The sequence below is a fragment of the Sturnira hondurensis genome, unplaced genomic scaffold (assembly GCF_014824575.4).
Source record: "Sturnira hondurensis isolate 20B ecotype Veracruz unplaced genomic scaffold, ASM1482457v3 Scaffold0018728, whole genome shotgun sequence".
Lineage (NCBI taxonomy): Eukaryota > Metazoa > Chordata > Mammalia > Chiroptera > Phyllostomidae > Sturnira > Sturnira hondurensis.
Genome location: NW_028091359.1, coordinates 5,564,840 through 5,577,733, shown reverse-complemented (window position 1 = coordinate 5,577,733; position 12,894 = coordinate 5,564,840). Strand labels below are relative to the sequence as shown.

Below are 12,894 nucleotides of genomic sequence, written 5' to 3'. Positions count from 1 at the left end.
TGAGTGATCATTTTTATTCAGATTTTTAACATTCTTGTTTGCACATGGCCAAAGCAAAATTTCTTCAAGTATTCCAAATCATGAAAATCCCCCTGAAAACCATTTATCTACAACAATCATTTAATTCTTTTGAAAATTACCTTCAAAGTTTTAAAATACTTATTCTCATTAATATCAATAGTTGAAAAGGATGTTCAGTAAAAACTATGTTCTAATAAAAAAATATGCAATCAGTTGCAAAAGAGGTAATGGGCATGATTTTGTAAATAGTATACATGCAAAACACTGCTCTGTTGGATGGGCCTGTTCCAAACCTCCCTCTTTCAAAGCAGACACTTTGCATGCATGCTTACCAGGGCAGTATGCATCCACGTCCAGTTTCTGAGCTGAAGTGAGGGTTGGTGAGCCAAGCTCGGATTCTGGAATTCGTGGGCTCTCAACAAACTTTGCCTTCCTCAGAGGGGCTAAGGACAAAAAAAAAAAAAAAGGCAGAGAGGGAGAGGAAAAAAGGAGGCGGGGGAATAGAAAGGAAGAAAGAAAGAAAAAGGAAAAAAGAAACAGAGGGAAAGAGAAGGAAAAAAGAAACATAGAGGGGTCATGAGTAAGGGGAACAGCAGGCAACAGATGGAAGCACTTAAATGAACGACACACTCTGTCAGACTCAGATCAGGTTACCCTATTTTTTGAGCCAGAAAAAAATTGCATTCTTCATAGAGGAGATGGGTCTTGTTAAAAAGTTGCTGCAAACTAGAAAAGCTAAAAGCTAATATTCAAAACTCTAAGCAGAAGTTGTAACTGTCTATAATCTTTACCTATTCTCTCTATAAAGCGAAGAAGTTTCTTATTTTGTCTTTCTTTGTCATTAAATACAGGTATTAACTAAGGAAAATGAAGGACTAAGTTTTAAGATTTTGTTTACAATAATTGTAATCAAAAGTGTTCTTTATCCAGAAATAACTATCATAATACTCAGTTGTGAAAAATACCCTAAGTGGGATTAATCTACCTCACTTAACAAGGAAATCAACCACCTGACTGTTCAGTTATTGACGTTAAAAGTCAAAACTGCTAGTGGACTGAGGTATTAACTAGGCAATGCCAGTTTGACACTGGACGCTGAACAGATATAATTTAGTTACAAATACAATCATGTGGTCTATGGGAACAGTAATATTCCACACCATGGAATCCATTCATTCCTGTAAGGAATGAAATATAAAATATAACTCACAAATCAAAAGCTTCACTTATTGAAAGTTCAAATAAATTTTATTTACTGACTTTTAGTGGTGAATGTTAAGACACTATTGATATACATTTAAATAATCAGTTAACATATTAAAAGTTAAAAATATGAGTAAGATTGCTTTGGTACTTTCAAACTGAGTTCTATTAAATTATATAATAGGGTGAAAATGTTTAGCATACTATCAAAATATCAGCTGAATCTGAAACTAATTTGTATTTATTATATATCAGTGTCATAACTATGTCCAAAATGTAGAGTGCTCAAGATCACATTACTTTTTTCAAGGTTTCTGCATATTCTTCAAAATTCTCATCCACGACTGATCCACAAGGGATTCTAATTATTCCTAAAAGGCCCTGTAAAAAGAAATATAAAACTTTGCCACTATAATGGCTAGAATTCTTGTCTATTTTATTTGGAGGATAAAAATAATAAAGTATTAAAAAATACTTTTGAAATGTGCCAGTACTCAAAACCTACAGACAAGTAATTCACACTTTAAATCCTCCTAGGGTATGTGTGAATATTTTAAGCTTCTGTTAAAAAAGTAAATAAATAAATAAAGCTGGTTTCTATCTCCATGGCAACAAAGGCTAAGGTTGCTAACAGTATGGTTTTCTGCTAAAAGTCAGCTTTGAAACAGAATTCTCACCTCTGCTAAGAATGTAATGCTTGAGCCTATTTTTAAAAAATCGTGTCACAAATGAAGATCTCAAATGATTTATATGCATATCTGCTGGCTACTAATAGCCAATATAGATCTCTTTTATCATAATCTCACCAATTAAAAAATAATGAAAATTTATTTATCCAATATTGTTTAGTACAGGAGAAATTATAATTTAATTCTGAAAGCTCTTAGGTCTACAGAACTTTATTAATACATTGTCATGGCAACAAAATAACAATTTTACCCGCTGACTTCTGACAAAGACAGCACTGGTCCTTGCTCAAGGGACTCTATATATCTAAAAATCTTAACAATTTTCATAATGAATTTGGGGCTAGTAGACAGAAATTAGCAACTCAGGGTAGATACGTAAGGAAGAAATTGATGGATGAAAGGAGAAATTGAGGGAGGTCTGAGTAATGTACAAGAATTACAAGACGGATTCAAGGGGAAAAATGAGGATCATAAAGATCTGTGAACTCAATGCCTTACAGATGTCTCTATTTTCCTTCTTAGAGAATTCCAACTGAGGTTATTTTTAGCTCACAGCAGACATTTAATTATTTTTTCCACCTTCATCTCTCCTTTATCCATCCGATGCTACACATGTCCAAGAACGAATTTGAATTACTTTATAAGGTAGCTTCTAATGTTGCTCTGATCCCAGAAAACTAGTATCATTTGTAAGTCCATCAGACACAGACAGTATAGTCACAGCATTATAGACTGTCCGGGAGCCTTAAATACTGCTTGGTGAAGAACATAAAAGATCATCTTGGAAGATGATGTGATATTTTGCTTGGAAGCCTAGAATTTTAATATAATTCATTGTAAAAAATTGTATATGAGATGATTCAGGTGGGTAAGAGAATTCTAGGTCAAAACTGTTTACCAAATAAAACAAAGAAAAAAGAAACGAAAAATGAAGTGGCTGAAATGAAATGGGTAGGAGGACTCTAAAACCAAACCGGAATTTTACTGTGATGTAGGAGATAATAGGAAACTACTGCTCTGAAAAGTACTCTGAACCAATATTGGGAACATGATTCTTATGCTGTAAAAGCCTTGAGTTTGGGAATGTGGCAGAGGTCAAAAGGAAAGATAAACATGAGTTCAGAGTACCAGCTTAGTCATGTCAAAGACTTAGGTCCTGGCTCTAGTACTTATTAGTAGTAAGAAAAGGAGCTGTTAACTAAGCTTCACTCAGCCTCAGTTTTCTCACAAAGTCAATGGATTTCTGTAAGTTGAAGCATATAAATATGGTGGTATAGGTCATCTATGAACTGATTAAGACATGGAGCAGGGTGGGCTATGCCTATGCAAAACAAAGTAAGCAATTGTTTTCAAGACATAGTATGGAGAGGCAGTAGAGAGGAAGTATAACATAGTGTAATAGTGAAGGGTTACTTAGCTTAGGAACTAAGGGTTTGGGTTCTGAAACCAGCAAGCCTAACTCAGAGTCCCATCTCTTCTACTTTCCCCTAGCTGTGAGAACCTTTCTGTGCCTAAGTTTCCTTATCAGTTATTTGAGGGTTAATAACAGTGCCTACACTATGAAGGATGACAAGAACAGTGATATCACCAATTATTTTAAAAATTATTTAAAATTATTTTTATAAAAATAATAAAAATAGTTTTAAAAATTATTCCCATTTTTTCTATGAGGAACATATTAAACCCTATTTTGCAGAGGCGAAAATAGAACCACAAATCTCATGCCCAAGATCACAGTATTTAAGTGGTAGACTATTATTGATTCATATCCAGGTCTTTTGATTTAGAATATGATATACTGCTTCATTTAGAATACGGTTCTTCAAGTACAGACTTGTTTAGGAAGAGATGATTTTAAAGATCTATAAAAATGGCAGTAAGTAGCACTGAATTACATAGTATGGCAGAATTTACTAGTACCAATCAATATCCTGACCTCCATTCCTTTCTCAGCAGAGGGGTAACTATAATTGCCCTGTGGGGTTTAGGAAGAACTATGTGACTAGTTTTGGCTTATGAAATAAGAGCAGAGGTGACATAGCCCCTGCATGATTTCATAGTCTGTCTCTTTCTCTGGCACAAAAATCAAAGAGGTCTCATGTTGAAGTGGTGGAGATACAAAATTGAAGCAACTTGTATTGCTGTTACAAAGGACATAAAGTACAGCTGTCTCGGAGAACTGCCCAAGTTTGCTGGGTAAACTAGAAACAGACCTTTGCTGTGTTAGGCCACTAAAATGTTTAAGGCTGTTTGTTATGATAGCATGGACTATCCTCTTTTGACTAATGAAATAGCTACAATGTTATTTCCTCTTCAGTCATCTTTCAATTCTTCAGAATGTGTCAGAAGAAAATTTTAATGTGGTGCTAGTAGTCAGTCCTCCTTTTTCACAAAGAGAAGGAAGAGTTGAGCTTCACAGCCACTGAAGACAAAGGAGTTAGCTAGAAGTAATGTTCTACTTCATCTCATACCAGGTGACGATGATTTTCAAGTTTGACAGATTTATACAGTGTATAAACCTTCTGTTAAAGTAAATTTATTAAAATATAAACAAAATTAGGTAAAAATATGGTTATAAGAAAGTGTGGCAAAAATCATTAAGATGCTATGCCAAAGAATGAAATTTAAGAAAGAGCACTATGCACCAAGCTATATCTCACTAGGGTAACTTTTTATTTAATTCTCTATGTCCTGTCCATTCTGTGTAGAGTTTTGAGCAAATACTTTAGGCAACTGTATTTAAACTGGTATTCGGCATGAGGAGATAGAGCTAATAAAATATTTTGAGATAATAAGAACAATCTATTAGAATCATAATTGGGATATGAGCTAGGCATTTCAGAGAATTAAGAGATAGGTGAAATGGAGAGTACGAAATGAGTTTAAAAAAGATATATAAACAGACATGGTTACTTGAACAATCTAGTCTTTCAATTAGATAATCAGAGCAGCCTCCTCTTAAATTTTTTGCCATCTTTTCAGGAGAGCCAATCCAGTCCTACTCACTTATGCAGCCAGTGACAGCACAGTGAAAGGTCACAGCAGGGCAAGAGGAAGCACAGAGTGGCTCAGTTGTATGTATAGTTGTACGTATAGTACACAATCTCTGAAGAACCTACATCCAGGTTATATTGTGGCATCCTCAGAATACAGAAAAGTTTTAGTCACTTTGTTAAATGGAGAGTAAACCATGAGGGTATTCTTAGATACAAATGGGAGATTAGTAGGTTCTAAAGCTCATACTTTCTAAATTGTGCCACCACCCCTCAAAATACCTGAAGGGTCTCATGAAGCTCACTCACCAAACTTGGTATAGAAAGAAAACCTTTGGAAAAATTTGCTCTGTATATGAAGAAAGAGAAAAGGAAAGATAGATAAGATGGAGAAGAAGATAAAGTATTTCATTTCAGGGAGAGAGAAGGAAAGATGCAGGCTGGAAGGGAGACAGGGGCAGAGTGTGGGAACACCTAGATTAAGGCAACTGTCCTAACAGTTCAGGCAGAACAAGAGCTAGCACCAGAGCCAAAAGGAAGAGAGCAGCGTTTTCATCTGAATGAACTGATGATGTACATACAAACTTGTTGAAAAAGACCGAAATCTCTCAAGCTTACTTCAGACCTAAGTATTTGTAAAAATTACGGTCCTCTCCCATAAACGTCACTACTGTTACAATACAATCATATTTCCTCCTTGTGTTAGGGTAAGTCAAGAGCTAAAACAAACCACCCTAAAATCTCAGTGGCTTGATACAAGAGAGTTCTCACTCATTGCAAATGTTCAGTAGGAAGCTCCTTATCTTAGAGCATCAAAGTTCTGTGATGGTTTCTCTGAATCAAACCAGAGGCTAGGGGGGAAAAAGAGGAATTGCATATAAGAAATTTTTATAGCCTAGCCTGGAATTGGGATACATTATTTTTACTCATATTATTCAAAATTCAGTAATATGACACACTTATCTGTAAGAAATACTGGATATATAGTTTATCTGTACGCCCAGGAGGAAAAGAGAATAGGTTTTGGTGAATGCATAGTATTCTTTGCCATATTCTATAAAATACATAGCTTGAAAATTCAATAAGAGTGAGATGCAGAACTAATGAATAAAGTAGCAAATTCTACATAAATTTAGCTTTCTTTCTTTTAAATGAACTGAAAATACATCATCAAAAATTAGGACTGGCTTAAATCTACTTTTTCATTCAAATGTAACAATACCTTTTATTATGCTTTATAGATTAATTATATCTGTAAATAAAAACAAATATAATACTTTAGATTATAGTGCCTAGAATAATGTCTGGCATATAATAGCTGGTTAATAATTATTTGCTAAAGTAACAGTATACAGTAGAAAAAAATCAAAGACAGGCATTACAAATAGAGTTTTAATAAATGTTTTAAAAAGCACTCATGGTGCTTGTTCAGCAGCACATATACTAAAATTGGAACGATACAGAGATTAGCATGGTCCCTGCACAGGGATGACATGCAAATTCGTAAAAAACACTCATATATAATATAAATGTTAATCACACTACAAATACCCTCACTGACTTAGATTTTCATAAGAGAAACATTATAAAAATCACCATTATTATATTCAGACTATAATAACTTAATTCCTAGCTTTAATGACTGGATTATTTTCCATAAAAAATGTCCAAGAAAATATGCTAATAAGGACATAGTTTAGTTAAAAATGAAACACTAGAAAAGACACTTTAGTTGTCCAAGCACCTCCACATTCAGTGATACGTGAAGGATGCATTAACAAAAGATGTCAACATCCTTCTTATGATTGACTTTCACCAGAAAGGCTAAGCAGCAGTTTTCTGATCCTCAAAGGCATTAAGTCACTAGAAGATCAGTCTGATCCTTTTGAGCCTTTTTAAAGCTTTGTTTAGGCAGGTGTGGAGTAAGTTTTTACTCCAAGGCTAGTTTAGCCATGCTACCAAAGTGTGTCCTTTCTTGGATCTCTCCTGAATGCTCCTAAGGCTATTAATATTAACAAGATCTCTACGCTCTGGTCAGAATGAAAAACATCTCCAATTCCCATGGGAACTCTAGGAATTGTTCAGGTTAGAGCTCCCTGCTATTTATTTTTTCTCTAGCCTCATGGAGTCTCACCCCACCTATGTGCAACTCAGTATTAAGACTTAAAAGGACTCAAAGGACCTATGCAGAATTTTGTGGTTCATTTGCACTTAGCTCTCTATTCTTTAATACTCTGTAAATTCCAGTTGCCTTGGTTTCCCCAATTTCTCATTTCTGTTTCCTCAGTTCAACAAGACTGTCATTCTCTGAGTTCCCAATCATTAGGAAAATACGTTTAGGGCAAAAAGCCAGAGTTCATCTAGTTTTCACCCCCCTCCTTTCTCTAAGATGAGGGTGTCAAACTCGTCTTCTCTGGGGGCCACAACAGCCTCGAGTTTGCCTTCAAAGGGCCAAATGTAACTTTAGGACTGTATCAATGTAACTACTCCTTAACTGTTAAGCGAAAGCTTGGTGCTGCCGCTGGGTAGAAGCAAGGTGCCGGGCCGGATAAAACAGGGTGGAGGGCCAGATGTTGCCATGGGCTTTGTGTGTGGCACCTGTGCTCTAGGGATCACATTACCATGCTGTCAACTATCCTGTCTCTGAAAACAGATGTTTCTAGTGAAAGGGCAAGTCTAGTACATGTCAGACCATCATAGTGGGAAGAAGAACTTTCTCATGGTGTTTTGTTTTTGTTTCTTATCCTCACCTAAGGACATGCTTAGAGAGGGAAAGAGAAGGAGAGACAGAGGGAGAAAAACATCAGTTGAGAAAGAAACACTGATCAGTTTCCCTGATTAGGGACTAAACCCACATCCTAAGCACATGTCCTGACTGGGAATTGAACCTTCGACCTTTTGGTTTACAGGAGGACACTCCAACCAACTTAGTCATAACAGCAGGGCTCTCATGGTATTTTCACTGGTCTTTTCCAGATGTTTATTATTCACAACATGGCTCACAAAAGGCAGAACTTTGGTCTCACATATTGGTGTAGCCTTAGTGATGCTTATAATAGTGTGGGCCCCAGAGCAAGTACTATTATTGTTAAATGAATTAACTATTTCTGTTTATCGATATATTTTTGGAAGTATAAGTAACCTGTTTATGTCTTTCATACATTTGGTGATCAAGGCGTAACAAAACCAGTGATTCAAAGCCATATCCAAGGTAACTTGAGAGTTAGTCTGTTCCTCCCATGTAAATTCTACTTTCATACGATTATGTTGTACTACGCAAAAGGATATAGTAGACACATGAGCAATAAATATGGAGACCAGCATAATGCTCCAAAAAGTTACTCTAAAAAACGACTGCAATAACTTTTAAAACATGCCTACAACACACTACTTCAGTGGTATTTTGAATAAATTAAAGACTTTCATTTCAAGAAAGAAAATTGAGATTTAAATCTTTGTTTGCCTACATGTTATAACAAAGGAAAAAGCATATTATTGTAGCATACAACCCACTGTTATACAAATCATTTCTTCATAGTGGTGAATGGCAAAACTCAGGGTATATGAGATAAAATAAGACAGTATAGATTTCAATGACCTATTTTAGTATCTTTGCAGATACAAATCAATAATCTGAGTTCAGAAAAGCCTTTTAAATATACTAATAATACTCAAATGCCAATTAGTTTAATAGCATTAGGTTTCATTTCCGTGTATCTGAAGAAACACTAGGGTTTTTTTAAAAAAGATTTTATTTATTTATTTTAGAGAGATGGGGAAGGAAAGGAGAAAGAGAGGGAGTGAAACATCAATGTATGGTTGCCTCTAGCACACCCCCTACTGGGGACCTGGCCTGCAACCCAGGCATGTGCCCTGACTGGGAATCAAACCAGCTACCTTTTGGTTCGCAAGTCTGTGCTAAAAAACAGCCAGGGCGGGCCTAGGCTTTTGATAATATAAAAAGGAGTTCCAAATTTCAAAATTTTGGATATTTTGGCTTACATGAGATTTTTGGTTTACTGATACAAGCAATTCTATATATTTGCCAGGCCAACATCTGAGTTTTAAAGTAGCTATATAATACATAACTACATTTAAATTTAAAATATTACATAAAGGCATTTCATCACAGAAACTGGAAAACAAGAAGCAAATATAGTGCAATTGAAAGTTATCAGACTCCTACCTCTGTTAAAGTTTCAGAGCATACAGCCTTTCCTATCATCTTATATAAAGTATTAATGCCAATAAAAGCAGCTAAAATGATTGATGACTTCTGTTTAATATGTGGTTTTTGAAAGGAACTGAGACCCTAAAAGTGGCAAGTGAATTTACTGAGCAACATTTTACATGAAGTGAACAGTATACCTGAGAGGAGTTGTATCTCTAATATGAAACTAAAATTAGCCACAATTTTTTCCTTGTTAAATGACTCTCACGTCCTCAAAATATAAAATATCTCAAATTTTATATATGTAACTTATAAATAGGTAACATTTATATATATAATTTATGCAATATGGAGCAGACGTGTTATGACTATGGAATGAGGCTAGCTGTACATTTAAATGTTCTAAAAATTAGTTAACATATCCCCATCTCTCTCAAATTAAAGAAAAAATGTATTTTCTCTAGCACCTTTAAACAGAAATAGTATACCTGTAATTCACATCTTCTCATCATATGCCTATGATAAAGTAGAGGGAAAGCAACAGTAGGATAGAGAAATGAACATTTAGCATAATGCTCTCCAGCTGCACCCATGTTGTCTCTAAGCAAAGGAGCTCCTTCTTTCTGCTGTGTAGTAAACCAGGCGGTAAGTGAAATAAGCCAGGGGTGAAAGACAAGTACTGTATGATCTCACCTTTAGGTGGAGCCTAATCAACAAAACAAACAAGCAAGTGAAATATAACCAAGACACTGAAATTAAGAACAAACTGACAGAGGGGAGGTGGAGAGGGGGATAATGGGGGTGGAAGGAGGAAGGGTTTTCAGGAACAACTATAAAGGACACAGGGACAAAATCAAGGCGGGGGTGGGATCAGGGGAGGGAGGTGGTGATGGCTGGGGTGGTGGTGGGGAGTAGTGTGGGAGAAATGCAGACAACTGTACTTGAATGACAACTAAAAAAAAGGAATGAACATTGTGATTAAAAGAAGGCTTTAAAGTGAGACTTGTGTTATATGGCCTATATGAGTTCAAAATTTTTTTCCAAAGCTTGGATTCCACCTCTTTAAAATGTGAGCCATATCTCCCTCTTAAAATCGTTATTAGGATTAAATGTGAAGAGTATAGTATAGATAAGGCTGAAAATATTAATATTTATTATGCTTTGGAAATACGCAGCTGAAGCACAATGTGCTACTGAAGGCCACACACTGAGCTCCCCCGGAACACAAACTAAAGTACATCTCTTGGATTTATGGATCAACCATAATGCACACAGTATGATGCTCTATACACCTCTAAACTAAGTAGCCTATGTAATCGCAACAATGCAATGCCACTTATCTCCCTAGGTTATTGTATTTATTGAAATGAACTCATCTTTGTTAAGGAATTAGCATAGTGTCTTGCACATAAAATGTGCTCGATACTATATGTTGTTGTTATTAGTAGATGATGATGATAATGATGATGTGATAAGTTAATGGAGGAACACTGACATGTACAAAGTAAATTTTAAGATGTTAATAAAAATATTTGGCATGTACAGGGGATGATTTATGATATTAAAGTGCAACAAGTAATCTACTCACACATCTCGCCTCAGTTCTCCCTATCCCTCGAACCCAAAAGGATAGCTGCTATTCTAGAGACGAAATTATTTTCTTTAGTGAAATATATATTATAACAAGAGTACTAGTACAGGTTCTCTTGTATGTATGGTGGGGAAAGGCACAGTAAGTCAGAAAAGCAGTAATATAGATAAGAAAGCTAATAGCTCATTTCTTTTTTTTTCTAATAGCTCATTTCTTTTCAAACATTTTACAAACTATGATTAAAAAGTATCTTACAATATATGACACTGGAGTCAGGGTTCTGGTATTATAAATTTGAAATGTAAATTTTATCCCCCTCTATTATTGTGTCTAAATTATCAAACCCTACCAGATAATCTCTTTCAGGGTAGGGACTATAGAATAATCATCTTAGAACAGTCTTTTGAGAATGATCTATAATGCAATCATATTGCTGTTTTCCATTTTGCATCAGCTATCAATAATGGCTGAAAATATGCTAAGTACAATAACATAAAGTTTCTTGGAAAAATAGTTTTGCATGCAGTTAAGAACTGAGAGAGAAATAACTTCGGATATTAGCATGTAAATAATGGTCAGCCGTCATCTACAGACAACTCCAAACTGATTTCTTCAAGGCAGACCCAAAGGTCCAGGGTTAACAAAGAAAGCAAAAAGTTAACAATTAGGAAAGAAAAATAAAATCTTTTTTTTCTTTTTTAAAATTTCAGGAAAGTAAAATGAAGAAGATCCTGGGCAGCCAATGTGGGAGGCACAAAACTGCTGCAATCTGCCTAAACACAAACACCCTGCCAGACGTAATGAAATCCTACAAGGGTAGATTAACAACAAGTAAGTCCTTGTCCCACGGACAAAAATGACTACTGAGACATTTTCAAAGATTAACTGTGAAGGACCATTAACTTTCTGGCTTGTTTTTGGAATGTGCAGTTGCTACTAATCTTATAATAAGAAACTCACAGCAAAGAACACTTCACCACCACTAAACATGGGTAAAGAATCACAACATTCTCTAACCTCAGAATACCTGTAAGAAACTCCCAGTCTTTGTAACAGGACAAATTGCTTTTCATATCTCTGAAACTCTGGAATTATCTGACTGGGAAGAAGATAAGGAGATGACTAGGTCCTCAGAAGAACACAATATGGAAAGGTAAGTGGCTTACTCCAAGGGAAAGCAAATCATGAAAAGAGAGGGTTAACTAAAGGAATAGAACTATTATTGCTCAACAAGGTAAGGCTTTGACTTAGACGTAAAAGCATCTTAAATACATAGAGGAATGAAGTAATATTTGCTGTACTCTTCTTAGTTGTATGTCAGTAAGAGGATGGTCTGTAAATATGCAAAAAGTAAACTGATTTAGTTCAGAGGTCTTTATTTTCATAAGACTTCTCCCACTCCTGGTTTTTAAACTAATAAAACACATTGCTCTACACACCATATTACTTTCTTTAAATATGAAAAAAAAATCTCCGTACTAGTATGGAAGTAGAAGCAATGTGCACAACACAGTCAAGAGGAATGGAACCAAAAAGTAAATCTTAAACTTAGAAGTTCATAAATTTTTCTTATAATTTCCATCATTTTAAGAATGTACTTGGGGGAGGATGGGGGGTGGGATGGGATGGGAGTAATAGACAGAAAACTGTACTTGAAAAATAATTAAATAAAAAAAATTGAAAAAAAAAAAGAAAAGGAATGAGTGAAAGGAACGTAAGGACTACATGAAATGAATGCCATAATGTGTCTATAGCAACATCTGGATCCTAACAGAATTTCAATAAATGTGAGTTTATGGACTCTAAAAAAAAAAAAAAAAAGAATGTACTTCACTAGATGAATGGTAAAGAGAAAACATGTAAGTATGGAACAATAAATGGTAGAAAAAAGAACACTAAAATCAGAGTTTCTATAAAATTTAGCACTAAATCTACACGTTGGTTTCCCAATAGATGAATATTCCTATGGCTAATAACAAATAATTTTTGAGAAAGTATCAGTATTTACAAAAGACAGAAATCTCAAAATCCTATCGGGGAGGTTCTGCTTCTGTTAAGCCAAGTAAGCTTCTCTGTCAGATGGACCCTCTCACAGATAACAACTATAAACTCTAGACAAAATATATCAGATCTGTCCAGAAGGTATTCAGCCATCTCATATGAAAGACAGAGACATTTACTGAAGAAGATACAAGATACAAGAAAAATAATACATAGGGCAATGAC

The 12,894-nt window shown here is 35.1% G+C and overlaps 1 protein-coding gene and 1 non-coding gene across 4 annotated transcripts in view; one reads left to right on the top strand and one right to left on the bottom strand.

Annotated features, from left to right (window-relative positions):
- The window catches only part of TANC2 (tetratricopeptide repeat, ankyrin repeat and coiled-coil containing 2), a 321,540-nt gene that overhangs the window by 157,710 nt on the left and 150,936 nt on the right, over nt 1-12,894 (bottom strand). Inside the window, exon 5 of one of the 3 annotated variants that reach the window (XM_037070369.1) lies at nt 354-464. The exons of the other annotated variants lie outside the window; for them this stretch is intronic. Within the exon in view, the coding sequence (XP_036926264.1) occupies nt 354-464 (111 nt within the window). The remainder of the gene's footprint in view (nt 1-353; nt 465-12,894) is intronic. 3 annotated transcript variants of the gene reach the window in all.
- On the top strand, nt 6,327-6,429 carry LOC119003843 (U6 spliceosomal RNA). Its single transcript, XR_005070045.1, has one exon. It is a non-coding gene; the product is annotated as a U6 spliceosomal RNA (small nuclear RNA).